Source organism: Cheilinus undulatus, linkage group 21 (assembly GCF_018320785.1).
Source record: "Cheilinus undulatus linkage group 21, ASM1832078v1, whole genome shotgun sequence".
In the NCBI taxonomy this organism is placed as follows: domain Eukaryota; kingdom Metazoa; phylum Chordata; class Actinopteri; order Labriformes; family Labridae; genus Cheilinus; species Cheilinus undulatus.
The window spans coordinates 18,282,764-18,299,431 of NC_054885.1; the positions used below are offsets into that span (position 1 = coordinate 18,282,764).

The 16,668-nt window shown below is 37.6% G+C and overlaps 1 protein-coding gene across 1 annotated transcript in view; it reads left to right on the plus strand.

Moving 5' to 3' along the window:
• The first annotated feature begins 9,738 nt into the window (after positions 1-9,738).
• The window catches only part of rnd2 (Rho family GTPase 2), a 46,952-nt gene continuing 40,022 nt past the window's right edge, over positions 9,739-16,668 (plus strand). Inside the window, exons 1-3 of the mRNA XM_041778560.1 lie at positions 9,739-9,932; positions 10,788-11,187; positions 11,637-11,724. Of these exons, the coding sequence (XP_041634494.1) occupies positions 11,086-11,187; positions 11,637-11,724 (190 nt within the window). The 5' untranslated portion in view covers positions 9,739-9,932; positions 10,788-11,085. The remainder of the gene's footprint in view (positions 9,933-10,787; positions 11,188-11,636; positions 11,725-16,668) is intronic.

Consider the following 16,668-nt stretch of genomic DNA (forward strand, 5'->3'; position numbering starts at 1 on the left):
TAATGCGGGCCCTTTCATTTTCAGTGAGCTCTCCACGTTTTTCCATTTTGAACAGGAATGAGGGATTTAAAACTGAATTCACCCAAATTTGAGCCGGCTCACTGGGCTTCTCTGAGGCGTCAGAAATTAATCAATCATAACATTCAACCACTAAAACTCATTTTTCTGTTCAGGAATGCAAGTGAATAACTATAATTTGACATATTAATCAAGAAATAATAATGTGCTTTACTATTTTTTCAGTTTTTTTGTAAATCAGTAAATTGTAAAATTCATGGATAACAATAATAATTATATTTTAGCATTAAAAATAACATTTGGGTTAAAGAGCTTCTACATATTGGTGTATTAACCACTGCAGAAACATAAAAAATGATTTTGGTAATTACCAATGCTGTTAATTTAGGGCAGCTGTGGCATAAACCTGACTTTGGGTGGTGATCTAATAAATTTGTTAAGCACTGTACTGTGTGAGTATTGAGCTTAAGTTTCAGCTTTGTGCTAATTATCTAACATTACAGAATAACATTGTCAGAACTAGAAAAGCACTCGGAGAGCGCAGACCTCCACCATTAGCCCTATCTCCCAATAGTAAAGAATCTTTTAAAAAATTCCTGAATCCAGAGGGTGATCCGGATCAGTCCCAAAATCTAATCAGTTCTTCCTTATGCCATTTGTGACATTTCCTGAAAATTTTTTATCAAATTCCGTCCATAACTTTTTGAGTTATGTTGCTAACAAACAAACTAACTAACTAATAAACCCTGCTGATCACATAACCTCCTTGGCAGAGGTAACTACATCACAAGCAACTTAATGTTTGTAAGATTCCTATTTAGTCATATTCTAGCTGCTTAACATTACCACAACATCACATATGGTCAGTATCAAAATACACTATATAGACCAAAGTATTTGGCCACACCTGTTAATTATTGAATTCAGGTGTTTCAATCAGACTTGTTGAGATAGCTAATGAGACATGTTTAATTTTTTTAACCAGGCTGTAAATCAGTTTGTTGCCTGTGAAAAAAAACCCCAAACGGCTTTTTAACATGTGTTCAGACGGAACTTCTGGTGTTCCTGCAGCCAGCCTCAAGTGGACACTTGATGTATTGCAATTTTTTGCACTTCCGCATTGGCTTCATTTTTCAGGAATGGAGGTTGCCGCTTGGTCCCTTATCTCCAGTGAAAGGTAATCTTAATGCTTCAGCATACCAATACATGTCAGACAATGCTATGCTTCCAACTTTGTGGCAACAGTTTGGGGAAGGCCCTTTTCTATTCCATGACTGTGCCACAGTGCACAAAGCAAGGACTATGAAGACATGGTTTGATACGTTCAGTATGGAGGAACTTGACAGGCCTGACCTTTACCCCATTGAGTAGCTTTGGGAGGAACTGGAATGGAGATAGTGAGCCAGGCCTTCTCGTCCAACCTCAGTGCCTGACCTCATAAATGTTCCACAGAATGAATGGGCACAAATTCCCAGAGTGATTTTCCTCTAACTGGATTGCCAGTCTGGTCATCCACAGATTTGAGTTCAAAAAGGAATATTTCAGATTTTATCTTCAGTTTAGGAAACCGGATGAAAAACACTCCCTGGTTACAGTGGAGATGTTTTGAGTCATGTTGAAGTGAAATCAAGGTTACAATTTCTCTGCAACATGCTGATTAGACTTAAAACCAGTGAAAGTGTGTCTAACTGGAGCATGGGGTCTCTGAACAGTGGACCAGCAAATCAGTCAGAAAACCAAACAAAGGGTCAACTCTGTATTAACATGAACAATACATTTCTGTTACTTCAGTTGTACAAAACTGAAGACAAAACAGCCCCAAGACAAGTACTGGCATATGAAATTTGAAGCCAAAACATAAGCAATTGCAGAATTGATGGCAAGGCCCCTTTCACTTACTGAGGCACACATTCAACCTTAAAATGCCAATGATCATTCAGGTGAGTAGCTTTTATGAGTCTGTTTGGAGCAGACTGTCATGTTTACAGAACGTATAGGAAGTATTTGTTACATTTCCTATTGCGTTCTTCTGCTTTGCTAATCTGGTTGATAACACTGCCAGGAGAAGCATTTTGTTAACACTGCTGTCAATCATGATATCACATCTCATCTGCCCAGTGTTGCACCAAATAAAGAATTAAAATTAAACTATACAAAAAAATGAACACTTGGTGAAAGGTCCACATGACATTAACAGAATCCAGGTATTTTAACTTTATAGCTTCATAAATGTCATCTCTGTTCACTTAATTGACATCCACTTCACCCTCCTGTTGAGGGCAGCAATATCTTTCTGTCAGCATTTAACAATATCTGGTTATTCTTAACACTACCTTACTATATTGGTTTATATTTCCTTCCAACTAAAGCTAAACCCTGTGGACTGTCAAGAAAATCCACTGCACTGCACACACATATGCTGCATCCATTTGCAGCTGTTAAATTAAATTACTTACTTTAGAAGAGCTTCTGCCTTTGGTCTATAGAATGGGTGCATTTTTTCTAGCAAGTTCACAGAAACTCAGAGCTGCATACTGGCCAAATCCCAATTCTGGACTGGCTAATTATGATTAAATGTTTATATTTGACATTTTTCATTTACCCTTCTGCTGAGTGATCTGGATGGCTTGTTTGTACTGTTTGGTTCATTTGTGCAGAAGCAGCTCAAACATACTGATACACAGGCAATGGAGAATGCAGATCACTACACCCACCTGCTGGCAGAGAAAGTGGACTGTTGGTTAGTCAGCAGTGTAATCCGCCCACCATTACTGTAAGCACTCTTGCATTTATGCACAAATGTATGCTTTGGTAAATATGCTGATAGAACTGGGTTCCTAGTGTTTACCTCAAAAGTCTAATTCCTTTTAAACAATGAGCCAGAGGTGAGTTACAACAGGCTGAAGTCTAGATTGAAGAGAAGTTATTTTAATTTTTAATGATGATTCAAGTCTTTAAGACAGGATTTGTGAGCTTTACAGACACATTTTCTGTCTTATAGTATACTGCCCCCTGCTGTTTAATTAGCTCAAAGGGGTACTTTAAAGGATCAGTACGTTGAAATTAGTTGGCATGCTGTGTAAAATGTAAATGTAATGGTTTACAAATCTCATAAGCCCCTATTTTATACACAGTAGGATATTAACAATGTATCAGCTGTTAAAACTAAGATATTTCACCATTTCATGAAAAATATTAGCTTGTTTGTAATTTGATGGCAGCAACACATCTCAAAAAAGTTGGGACAGGGCAATAAAATCCTGGAAAAGTAAGTGGCACTAATGAAAAATAGCTGGAGAAGCATTTTGAAAATAATAAGGTTAATTGGCAGTAGGTCAGTAAAATGACTGGGTATAAAAGGGGCATTTTAGACAGGCAGAGGCTCATCAATCAGCAAAATCTGCAACTAAAAATTATGGAACAATTTCAGAAGAATTTTCCTCAATGTAAAATTGTGAATACTTTGGTTATCCCACTATCGACAGTACAAAGTATAATCACAAGATTCAAAAAATCATAAGAAATCTCTGTGAGCAAGGGACAAGGCTGACAGTTGATATTGGATGCAAGTGATCACTGGACCAGAGGGCCCTGCATTAAAAATAGGCATGATACTGTACTGGAAATCACTACGTCCAGAAATCATTTTCTGTCAGCACAGTTCACCGTGTCATCCAGAAATGTAAGTAAAAGCTGTATCATGCAAAGAAGAAGCCATACTGTATGTGAACAGGATCCAGAAACACTGCTGTCTTCTCTGGGCCAAAGCTCATTTAAAATGGACTAAGGCAAAATGGGAAACTGTTCTGTGGTCAGACAAATCAAAATTTCACATTCTTTTTGGAAAGCACTGATGCTGTGTCCCGCATTGTAAAGAGGAGAGGGACCATCCAGCTTGCATCTCTGATGGTATGAGGTTGTATTAGTGTGCAGCTTACACATCTGGAAAGGGAATATCAATGCTGAAAAGTATACAGAGGTTTAAGAGCAACATATGCTCCCATCCATATTACGTCTGTTTCAGGGAAGGCCTTGCATATTTCAGCAAGACACTGCTAAACCCCAGCAATTATCACAACAGCATGGCTTCACAGAAGAGTCTGGGTGTGCAGTCCAGACCTTCTGCCAATAGAAAACAGTTGGAGCAAATAAAAAGTACATGGCAAAGAAGACCCAGGACTGTTGAGCAGCTAGAATCCTACATCAGACAAGAATCGGACAACATTCCTCTCCCAAAACTCCAAAAACTGGTCTCCTAACTACCCAGATGTTTACAGACTGTTGTTTAAAGAAGAGCAGACACAATGGTGAATATAGCCCTGTCCCTAGTTTTTTTAGATGTGTTGGTGCCATCAAATTCAAAATGAGCTGATATTGTTGATGAAATGGTAAAATGTCTGAGTATCAACATCCGATGTTGTTTATGTCCTATTGTGAATGAAATATGGGGTTATGAGATTTGCAAACCATTTTTGTGCAACTTTTTGGGAATTGGGGTCATACAAAAAAATACACAAACACTCAAAGTTTGAGAGCTTCGGACAAAAGAATGTTGAGCAAGAACCTATTCAGAGACAAGGATAACTCTGGGACGTGTTTTTCTCTTGTTATGACTTAAATACTCACTGTTCTCCTTGTCATTAACTTGTCATTTGACATCAAAAGATGAATATGAGACAAGAGACCAGCATTTTATTTCCAGGTATTCATGCTTTGATCTGAAACATAACTTAGAAGATAGCATTATTTGTAACAAAACACTGAATTTTCAGGTGAGCAAAAGTATTGGAACAGATAGACTTAAATAAATTTAAAGTGAACAAGACTAAATATTTAGTTGCAAATCATTTGCTTGCAATAACTGCATCAAGCCTGTGACCCACTGACATCACCAAACTTTTACATTCTTCTTTTGTGATGCTTTTCCAGGCTTTCACCGCAGCCTTTTTCAGTTGTTTGTTTGGGGGGTTAGTCCCTTCAGTCTCCTCTTTAGCAGGTAAAATACATGCTCTGTAGGGTTCAAGTCTGGAGATTGACTTGGCCAGTCTAACCCTTGCCGCAGATGAACTCCTTTATTATTTTGGCACTGTGTTTCGGGTTATTATCATCTTTCTTTAAACTGGCAGACAAAATGTTTCTGTAGACTTCTGAGTTCATTTTGCTGCTGCCATCATGTGTTACATCTTCAATAAAGACTAAAGAACCCGTGCCAGAAGAAGCCATGCAAGCCAAAGCCATGACATTACCTCCACTGTGTTTCACAAATGAGCTTGTGTGTTTGGGATCATAAGCAGATCTTTTCCTTCTCCAAACTTTAGTCTTTCCATCAATTTGGTAAGGGTTAATCTTTCTCTCATAAGTCCATAAAACTTTGTCCCAGAATTTTTGAGACTTTTCTCTGTACATTTATGGCAAACTCTGCCTCTGTACTTTTGTTCATAAAGTCTTTTACAAACAGCAGATGGTGATACCTTCACTCCTGTGAACAGTAGATGTTATATCTCCCCCCTGCCCTCTCGAGGTTGTTGTTGATGTCACTAACAGTTGTTTCAGGGTCTCTCTTTACAGCTCTCATTTCTGTTGTCAACTACTGTGTTGCTGTTACTGCTGTTACTTCATGCACCAGTGGTTTCTTGCTTATTCAGGACATTTCAAATGGCTGCACTGGTGATGGCCAATGTTTGTGAAATGGCTCTGACTGATTTTTCATCTTCTCTCAGCTTCACAATTGCTTGTTTTTCACACATAGACAGCTCTCTGGTTTTCATGTTGGTTACACCTACAACTATAAATGCAGTCTGCACAGGCAAAACCCAAATCTGAAACTGTGCGTAAGCATTGAGCAATATTTATTGTTTGAATAATCAAGAGGACAACACCAAGGTCAACAGGACACACCTGGGCAAAAAAACACACCTGTCAGTCCCATGTTCCAAAACTTTTGCTCACATGAAAAATGGGTGGGTTCAAACAGAAGGTACTATCTTCCAAGTTGTGTATCAGATCCAGATGGAAATACCTGGAAATAAAAGCCGAAATGTTGATCTTGTGTGTCATATTCATCTTTTTATGTAAAACCAAAGCTTTGCCAGTCGACAGCAAAAATAAAGGAATTGGCCTGATTGTTACAATACTTGTGGAGGGGAGTGTACAGTTGAAACCAGAAGTTTACATACACTATATAAAAAGGCACATAAACTTTTTTTCTCATCAGTCTAACATTAAATCAGATTAAACTTTTCCTGTTTTTGATCAATTAGAATTACCAAAATTATTTCTATTTGCTAAATGCCAGAATAATGAGAAAAGGATTTTTTTAGACAATTTTTATTACTTTCTTCAAAAGTTTACATACACTAAGATTACTATGTCTTTAAACATTTTGGGAAAGCCCAGATGATGATGTCATGTCTTTGGAAGCCTCTGATAGGTTTACTGACAACATTTGAGTTAATTAGAGGCACACCTGTGGATGTATTTTAAGGCACACCTGAAACACACTGCTTCTTTGTGTAACATCATTGGAAAATCTAAAGAAATCAGCCAAGACACCAGGAAGAGAACTGTGGACTTGCACAAGTCTGGTTCATCCTCGGGTGCAATTTCCAGATGCCTGAAGGTGCCATGTTCATCTATTCAAACAATTATACGCAAGTATAAACACCATGGGAATGTCCAGCCATCATACCGCTCAGGAAGGAGACGGGTTCTGTGTCCCAGAGATGAATGTGCTTTGGTCCAAAAAGTGCATCTCAACCCAAGAACAAAAGCAAAAGACCTTGTGAAGATGCTGGCTGAAGCTGGTAAGAGTGTGTCATTATCAACAGTCAAACAAGTCCTGTACCGACATGGGCTGAAAGGCCACTCTCCCAGGAAGAAGCCATTACTCCAAAAGAAACATAAAAAAGCCAGATTACAGTTTGCAAATGCACACAGGGACAAAGACCTTGATTTTTGGAGACATGTTCTGTGGTCTGACGAAACTAAAACTGAACCTTTTGGCCATAATGACCATTGTTACATTTGGAGAAAAAAGGGGGAAGCTTGCAAGCCTGAGAACACCATCCCAACTGTGAAACATGGGGGTGGCAGCATCATGTTGTGGGGTTGTTTTGCTGCAGGAGGGACTGGTGCACTTCACAAAATAGATGGCATCTTGAAGAAAGAACATTATGTGGAAATACTGAAGCAACATCTCAAGACATCAGCCAGGAAGTTAAAGCTTGGGCGCAAATGGGTTTTCCAAATGGACGATGACCCTAAGCATACTGCCAAACTGGTTACAAGGTGGCTTAAGGATAACAAAGTCAATGTTTTGGAGTGGCCACCACAAAGCCCTGATATCAATCCCATTGAAAACTTATGGGCAGAGCTGAAAAGGCATGTGCGAGCAAGGCGGCCTACAAACTTGGCTCAGTTACACCAGTTCTGCCAGGAGGAATGGGCCAAAATTTCTGCAAACTATTGTGAGAAGCTTGTAGAAGCATATCAAAAATGTTTGACCCAAGTCATACAGTTTAGAGGCAATGCTACCTAATACTAATGAAATGTATGTAAACTTCTGACTCTCAAGAAAATAATAAAAAATTGTCTAAAAAATTATCTCTCTGATTATTCTGGCATTTAGCAAATAGAAATAATTTTAATAATTTTAATCGATGAAAAACAGAAAAAGTTTAATCTGATTAAATATTAGACGGTGAGCAAAAAAAGTTTATGTGCTTTTTTATATAGTGTATGTAAACTTCTGGTTTCCACTGTAACTGTAGTTATCTACTCTTTTTATGTACAATTTTATAGGCTTTACTTATTTGGGATTTTTAAACTTTTGTCATTGTTTTTTTTTCTGTATTTGGCTCATTTTAATGTTCTAATTTTATTAATGAATTCCTTTAAAGTGTTGCCTTTTATCTCTGTCTCTTTTTTATTTGAATTGTCTCTTTTTAAGTCATCTATCTTTTCAATTGTTTATTAAATTTATTAAACATTAGTCTCTAAACCCTTTTACCATTTTACCTTTTTGTCAATCACTTTGACATGCAGTTGCAGTTTGTTTGAAGGTACTATATAAATAAAGTTTTAATTGATTTATCATTTTGTGTTGTTCTGATGTACAGCAGACATATACTGTATCTTGTGTTGTATTTGCATGTCTCCTTGTTGTTTGTCAAAAACGTTACTGTGCTGCTTCCTGTCTGAGCAGGGTCACTCATGAAAAGGGATTTTTTTGATCCTTTAAAGCACAGGTGTCAAACTCAAGGCTCGGGTGCCAAATCCGGCCCCGAAGATTATCTCATATTTCTGTTATAACTGGCCCATCAGTATGAGGTCTGCAGATTTCCTCAAGTATAAAAATGTGAACTTATCCTTGATGATTTAAGATATCCTTGATAAGTCATAAAATCTAAAAAAAGTAAGGAATAAAATATTTAGATAAGAAGTCAGGAATGTGGGAAAATAAATTAATTTGTGTTTTAATTTCACATTTTCAATTTAGCGTCTCACGATTAGGACTCAAACTTAGGGTTTTGACTTTTAATTTCATACTTTGAGCATTTCAACTCATAATTTTGACTTCTCCTATAATATTTTGAGCTTTAAGTTTCATAATGCAATTTTTTAAGGGATATTTTGACCTTTTAAATGATTATTTTGCATTTTATCTCATATTTTCAACCCCAATCTTTGACTTCATAATCCCACAGTCTGACCTCTAAGACTATATGTAAAATTTTGAATCATATTTTGACTTTTAATTTCATGATTACAAATTTCATTTCATATTTTGACCATTAAACCCATTATTTTGACTTCTTTCTAATATATTTGCCATTAACAAACATTATTTTTCAATTCCATTTTCATTTTTTTAATCTTTTTGAACTAATAAATTTACTTTTCTCAGACTGTGAGCCTTTAAACTTATCTTTTAAACTTTTTATATGTCAAAATCATTTCTCATCAGTGCTAAGTTTTTTTTTTGGGGGGGGGGGGGGGTTGTTGTTTTTTTTTTGTATTCTATTACCGGTGAAACAAGGTTGACAGTTTGTGGTTACAAAGGTAACCCTGTTAGGCCCTCAGGTTAGTCCTGAATCCGCAGTCCGGCCCCTGCTGTGATTGAGTTGGACACCCCTGCTAAAGGGTTAAATGAAACATGAAAGCAATCTTACAATAACATAAACTATATCAACAGAGGAAAAACAAGGGAGATTGAACACTTGTAATACGTTGTGTCAGTGTGTGAAGGATAGAAACAAAAATCTTTCTGCTGACTAAAGAAAATTACATTTATCTTACACATGTAACATTATAGTAAGTAATAACAGCTGTCTTTTTTCTGTGTACAGTATTAATGTAAGAAATTTCAAGTCTAACAATGAATGTAACGATGGTTTTCAAGTTTGGTAGAAGACGTCTCTACAAAAGTACAAGTTTTGTACACTGTTTAATGTGTATTTTTGTAATCTAACTTCATTTGTTTTGAAGGTTTCTCTTCTATATCATTGTATTAAAATACTCTCTATATTTTCATACAGTTTATCTGCAGAATTTACTCTTGGAGCAATGCACAAGCATTCAAACTTACCTGTCCTGTAACTGCAGATGTATCAAACACCTATCACTCTAGTCTTCATTCTCAGCTGATTTTGTCCAGAAGGGGGCAGTGTCGGCCTAAAAGGGGAGAAAACATGACTCAACAGAGGTGCACGTGCGGCCGCGTCATTTAATTATCTCATTCACAAAACCAATAACTCCTCAGCAGGGCACTTCCGAAGAATATTATCAAAATGTACCGCAATTTGGCACATAAAGACAACCCAGTCAGCCCAGACTGGCTAATTTGATGAACTATTTTATCTATGTAGGCTGCTTTTATTGAATCTCCATTTAGAGGTCAGACGGCACTAAATCTGGTGAGTAATATGCTGAAAATGTATGCTGATCTCACGACGGTAATTGGAAAATAGGCCTTTAGTGACTAATTATCAAAAGACAATGGCGCAGAAGTATTTAAGATTAATTAATATGCAAAAATGCAATTATGCTTGGCTTATTATATCCATATGTTAGACGCACTAAAGTCGCTTAAAAGTAACATTAATATGTGCTAAGAGGGACTTGGCGAGTTTTTAACTCCTTAAAAGTTTATTTTGAGAAATTAATAAGTTGTAGTGTCCAAAAGACACACCACGGATGTTTTAAAGCAGAGCTAGCTAAACACAAGTGTAGGCTAACTGTTGCACAACGCCAGAGTCAAAATACTGTCAGACAGGATGGTAAAATAATAAAATGATATAAGAAATGATGAAATATTAGTTAAAACATAGGGTTTAACTTACAGTTGCTTTGGCTGAATACAATTAAAAGTACTGAAGCCCAGCAAGGGCATGCATCCATTACTCCGTTTTCCTGAGATGACTAAGATAGTTGGGTTGTTTTCTCGAGTTCTCGGCCCACTTATCGCGATATTTTAGAATAACGCTGGTTGTTCAGTGATAAGGAGTTCATGTCAATAATTTTTACAAAAATGAGAGAAATTACGTGATATAAAGGAAAATATCTAGGCTTATAAGGGCCTATAGCTAGTGTAGCCTTGTTTGTATATAACCGTGCATATTTATATAGTAGGCAAATCATTAAGTATGACAAATATAAATATTAAATCACGTTTTCATGTTGAAAACTCGGATATTTTGTCATTCTGTGACGTCATATGATGTAGAAGCGCATGCATTAAGTCTTGATCGGTGCCTCTTCATTTCCCACAGGAGCTGCAGCCTGCTCCAGCTGACTGATGGGACTCAGACGTGAATATTAGGAGGGCGTGGCCAGTAATCAAAGCACCAGTTTCCAGGGAGGGCTCGCGCGTCCTCTCTCTCCCAGTCAGAGTGTGTCAGCGGGACCTGAGAGCCGCGCGCGCAGGACAGGAGCGGAGCAGCTGGATAAGACGCACCGGATCGGCGCATGTATACTCTCAGACATTTTCCTGTGATTCTGCCCCGTCTCTTACCGGAGGCTTGATGCGATCCGCACCTGCATCTGGCGCACACCCCTGACCGATAAACCATGGACAGTCTGGGCAGCCGCTGTAAGATCGTGGTGGTTGGGGACACACAATGTGGGAAGACTGCGCTTCTGCACGTTTTTGCCAAGGACTGCTATCCAGAGGTGAGTCCATTCAAAGTCTGAAGTGAAGTATTTTAATTTGAAATGACATGAGGAGTCTATGAATGAAAGGGAGCACCTACATTTAACTGTTAGGCTGCACAATTTTGTATTAAGTAACTTCAGAACTTGTTCATCAACCTGCTTGATGAAAGAAATGCCAAAAAGACAGAGAAAACTGTAAATAATGCCTGTAAAATCATTATAATAGCCCAGCAGTGTCTGAGCTGGAGTTTTACTGTGTCCGTTGCCGAATTTAAAGGTCTTCACCTGCATAATATCACCTTAACACATCCCCATGAGGCTTCGCTGAGGTGTACCCATCATTTTATCAGTCTGCTGCATTAATTTAAGTCTGATATTCCCATCAGTCTGCTTCCATGAAGCCTGTGTTTGTGTAAACACAGGATTACAAAGTGCCTCTTAATTAAAATAAATCCTTTTCATTTCAGAACTACGTGCCCACTGTATTTGAGAACTACACAGCCAGCTTTGAGATCGAGAAACATCGGATTGAGCTCAATATGTGGGACACATCAGGTAAGACTATTCCATGCTAACCTCTTATATCAAACCCATCCAGTCCCAACCCTGTCACTGAGCCTCTCTACAACCGTGGGATGCTTGTCTCCAACTTTTCCAGCACTCATCTCTTCGACAAATTGTTTTGACCTTGCCAACTCCATGTCTTCTTTCTGCATTTTATTTTAAGCTGAGGACTTCTGTTATTTATGATGTTGTCTTTTCTAGAAACCTCGGTGCCACTCATGTCTCTGGGTGTCTTGTGTTTGCATTCCTCCCTGTGCCTGACACTGTGTGTGGCTGGCTCTTCCCAGGCTCCGACTGGGGTCGGGTGGCTGTAGGGGGGAGAGAGGGGGTGAGGGCGTGGATAATGGAGACAGGATGTGCCTGAAGGCACTAGTGACTGTAATTACTCAAAGTGTTTTTTATCAAAGTTTGACCAATGTCCTGCTATGCCGTCTAATATTACACCAGATATTTGGTTTAGTTTTCTTCTTTTTGCCTCATTTTTAGATGTTCAGTGTACTCTGCTGTTTACTTCATTTTAAAGTTTTTTAAAGCTTCTGTTAGAAGTTTTTATCCCATGATAAAGCAAAGTAAAATAGATAACTACAACCCTTTTGGATGACAAAGGCATAAATATCCCCAAAATAAACCTTTTAAAATGCTACTTTCACACATTCGGGGCTAAATCAGAAAAAGTATGGTTGTAGTGCAAGTCAGCATACAATGTGTGTCATGATACTGGGCTCATGAGACGGTTTAAGCACACTTTTCTATATTTTGGAATTTTCTTTTTTTTTAATATACCAAATCAAAGTCCTTTTATAACTAAATCTGATCACAGTATTATTGGTATAATATCAGAATCTGCAGATATTATCTTAATCGGTATATTGGCTGTAGATATTGTCCTACAGTAACTGTCAATATCAGCCTATTTTGGCTGTGAATGTTGGCTTATATCTGCTGTAAATATAGACCTATATTTGCTTTAAATATCAGCCTATCTTGGATGTGAATATCAGCCTATATCTGCTTGAATATCATCCTATATCAGATGTAAATACTGTCATTTCTAGGCTGTAAATATCGTCCTATGTTAGCTGATAAAGTTGTTATTTATCGACTGCAAATATTTGTCTGTATTGGAGGTAAATATAGGCCTATGTCGGCTGTAAATATTGGCCTATGTCAGCTGTAAACATCGGCATATGTCAGCTGTAAACATTGGCCTATGTCATCTGTAAACATAGGCCTATGTCAGCTGTAAATATCAGCCTATGTCCGCTGTAATTATTGACCTATGATGGCTGTAAATATAGGCCTATATCTGCTGTAAATACTGACCTATCTTGGGTGTGAATATTGGCCTATATTTGCTTTGAATATCATCCTGTATCAGATATAATTATCATCATTTTTTGACTGTAAATATCATCCTTTGTTGGCTGTAAAAGTTGGCATTTATTAACTGCACATATCTGCCTGAATAGGCAGTAAATATTGGCTTATAGTGGGTGTAAAAACTGGCCCATGTCAGCTGTAAACATAGGCCTATATCGGCTGTAAATATCAGCCTATGCAGGCTGTAAATATCCGCCTATATTGGCTGTAAACGTAGGCCTATATTGGCTGTAAATATCGACCTATATTGGCTGTAAATATAGGCCTATGTAGGCTGTAAATATCAGCCTATGTAGGCTGTAAATATCAGCCTATGTAGGCTGTAAATATCAGCCTATGTAGGCTGTAAATATCAGCCTATGTAGGCTGTAAATATCGGCATATGTAGGCTGTAAATATTGGCCTATGTAGGCTGTAAATATCGGCCTATGTAGGCTGTAAATATCGGCATATGTAGGCTGTAAATATCAGCCTATGTAGGCTGTAAATATCGGCATATGTAGGCTGTAAATATTGGCCTATGTAGGCTGTAAATATCGGCATATGTAGGCTGTAAATATTGGCCTATGTAGGCTGTAAATATCGGCCTATGTAGGCTGTAAATATCAGCCTATGTAGGCTGTAAATATCGGCATATGTAGGCTGTAAATATTGGCCTATGTAGGCTGTAAATATCGGCCTATGTAGGCTGTAAATATCGGCCTGTATTGGCTGTTAGTACTGGCCTATATGGATTGTTTATATTGACCCTTATTTGTAGTATATATTGGCCCATATTGACTGTTAATAGCAACCTCTATTGGCTATAAATCTCGCCCTACATGGTTTGTAAATATAGTCCTTTATTGGCTGTAAATGTCAGTCTATATTGACTGTAAATATCAGCCATATAAACAAATAAGTTTCCTGGTGTAAGACCAGACCAACAGACCTTCATTAGCTGGACTTCTTTTTAGGATAACTTACATTTGTGTCTTTGATCATTCTTGAATTTATAGTGTGTTTTAAGGACTTAAGTCTTAGGTCTGATATACAATTATATATGTATGGTCTCAAATTACTTATTACATATACCATCCCTAATTTTTGTCAGATTCCTTTTTAGGTTTTTTTTTTTCAGTTACTGTTGTAAAATAAGAAAAGCTGAAGGCAGAAAGCACTCTGCAGGTTAAAATGAGTTTTCCAGTACATTTTTCTGTACATATGTTTTTATTTATTTGTATAGCTTTGTTTTTTTGCATTTTTAGGATTTTCACAACCCTAGCAGGTTATGCTACCACTTTGTCTAAAGCAGGCACCAAATCAACACAGACCAAAAGTTTCTCACAGGAGCTTTAATAATAAATATTTCAGAGTGATATTTTCCGAATAAGCTCAGCAGGATTTTTTTCTTATGGTTTTAACTTCAGTTTATTGACTTGCAATCTTGCAAATGTTGTTTCAAGAGCTACTTCCTCTCTAAATTACACTTTTGGGTATTAAAAAACTGCACATGCTGTTGCTACTACTCTTGCAACTATGGGGGACATCTTCTTAAACATTGCAGCGCTGAGAGGAATTCATGTTAGTAGTGTTGTAGCATCAGAAGGGGACTTTCCATGACATCCTTGTCCAGTCAAAGACTTATGGTGTGACTCAGTGTAGAAGTAGCTTGGCCATCAGGCTCTCACTCTCATCCCAGTTTAGTCAGCACAGATAAATTATCAGCTCTCGGCTCCCCTTAGATCTGCATCTCATCCTCTCAGGTCAAAGGCTCCTTCAGCTATCAGCCCGGTGACATGGCTGCCTGCTCTAAGGACTCTATATGGGATCATCCCAGAGGGGAATTCTGTCTTTTACCGTAAACATTCCCAAACCTAAAACTGTCTCTCCGGGGGAGAGGATGAGAGAGTTTTTTATGTAACACAGTCGGTCTCACAGAGAGAATGTTGTTTTTCCATGAACCGCATCATGACCCGGAGAGTAAATCTGCTTCAGCCTGTCAGTCAGGGGTCATAGTCCTCTGGGGCCCCAGGGCTGGCAGAGTCCCTTATCTGTGGGATGTAATGATGTAGTGGGAATGTAATGCTTGTGTCCATCTTTAAAACCCTGAACCACCTTTGGCTGTCTTTAATCCTCAGCCTGGAGTCGCCCACCCCACAACAAACATGACGTCACCCAGCCCACAGGGCAGATGTGTGCCTCTGCATGTGCAGCTATTCACAGATTCACAGATGTTCATATTTTCTCACAACAAGAAAATAATTGGCTCACACTAGGATGAAAAAGAGCTTTCATCTTTAACGAAAACCCCACGCCTGCCTTTATTATTCTTTTTCAGACTGTTATTGCTTCACCCTCCTCTTGCCTTCTACAGCTCCCTCTTTACAACCTCTGTTGTAAAGAGGGAGCATTCCTGATACGTCCTTTCTCATTACTTACATTCCTTTTTTAAAATTTTATCCCAACCTCCAATCAGTTGCATTTGTGTCACCGTTTCGAGATATTGATAATTAATGTGGCAAAAGTTAAATCACTTCTATTTTCATGTATGATTTCTGCTGTTTGGATGAAGTTACTTGTTATTATTGTTATGGCTGAAGTGTTATCATTAGCTATTTTTTGCATCATAAGATAAATTATTTATCTGTATAGGTGAAGTCTTTCTATTAGCAGTTCAAACTTCACATAACAGCTATAAGACAGAGCCAGTGTAGACCTTAAGATAAAAACATGTTAGAGACAAGAGGTAAGGAAAGACTGAACATAGAGAGAGATAGAACCAGAAAAATTTACTACACAAATACACCAAAAATGTGAAATTTTGAATAATGATGAATCAATTTGTAGGTTAACTGATCAAGAAAGTTGAAATTAAAAGATACTAAACCTCCAGATGTTGTCAAAAGATACTGGTCTTGAGGGCAGGTTTGTAAAAACTTAAATTAACTCATATTTATCACAGAGGTTTTCACATTTCATTCTCTTCATTCCCTTTTCTGCCTATTTTTGCCACTTTTATTTGCCATTTAATCAATTTTGCAACCTTTGAACCCATTTTTGACACATTCTGTCCACTCTTTATCATCATCCAATTTTTTGCTACTTTAAACACATTTTGCTACTCTTAAAATCCCAATTCATTACCTTTTCCAATTTAAAACAATTTTCAAAACACTTTCTGCCCATTTTGGCAATTTTGACCCGTTTTTGCAACTGATATTTGCAATTTTTCTTCAATGTTTCATACTTTTTAAAAACTTAATTCTGCTACTTTTAACACATTTCTCCTACTTTTAAAATCCCACTTTACTACCTTGTTTGCCCATTTTTGCTGCTTTTAACCATTTTCAAGTCTTTTCATCACCTTTCTGCTCATTTTCACCACTTTTGGCCCATTTTTCCACCTTCTGTCTACTCTTCTACCTCTATTAACCAATTTTTTGCTGCTTTTTACCATTTTTTTGCCTCCATTAATCTATTTCACCAATTTTTAATCCTATTTCAACACCTTTTCTGCCCATTTTTGCCTATTATTTTTATCTATTGACCCTTTTTGCCACTTTCAACTCATCC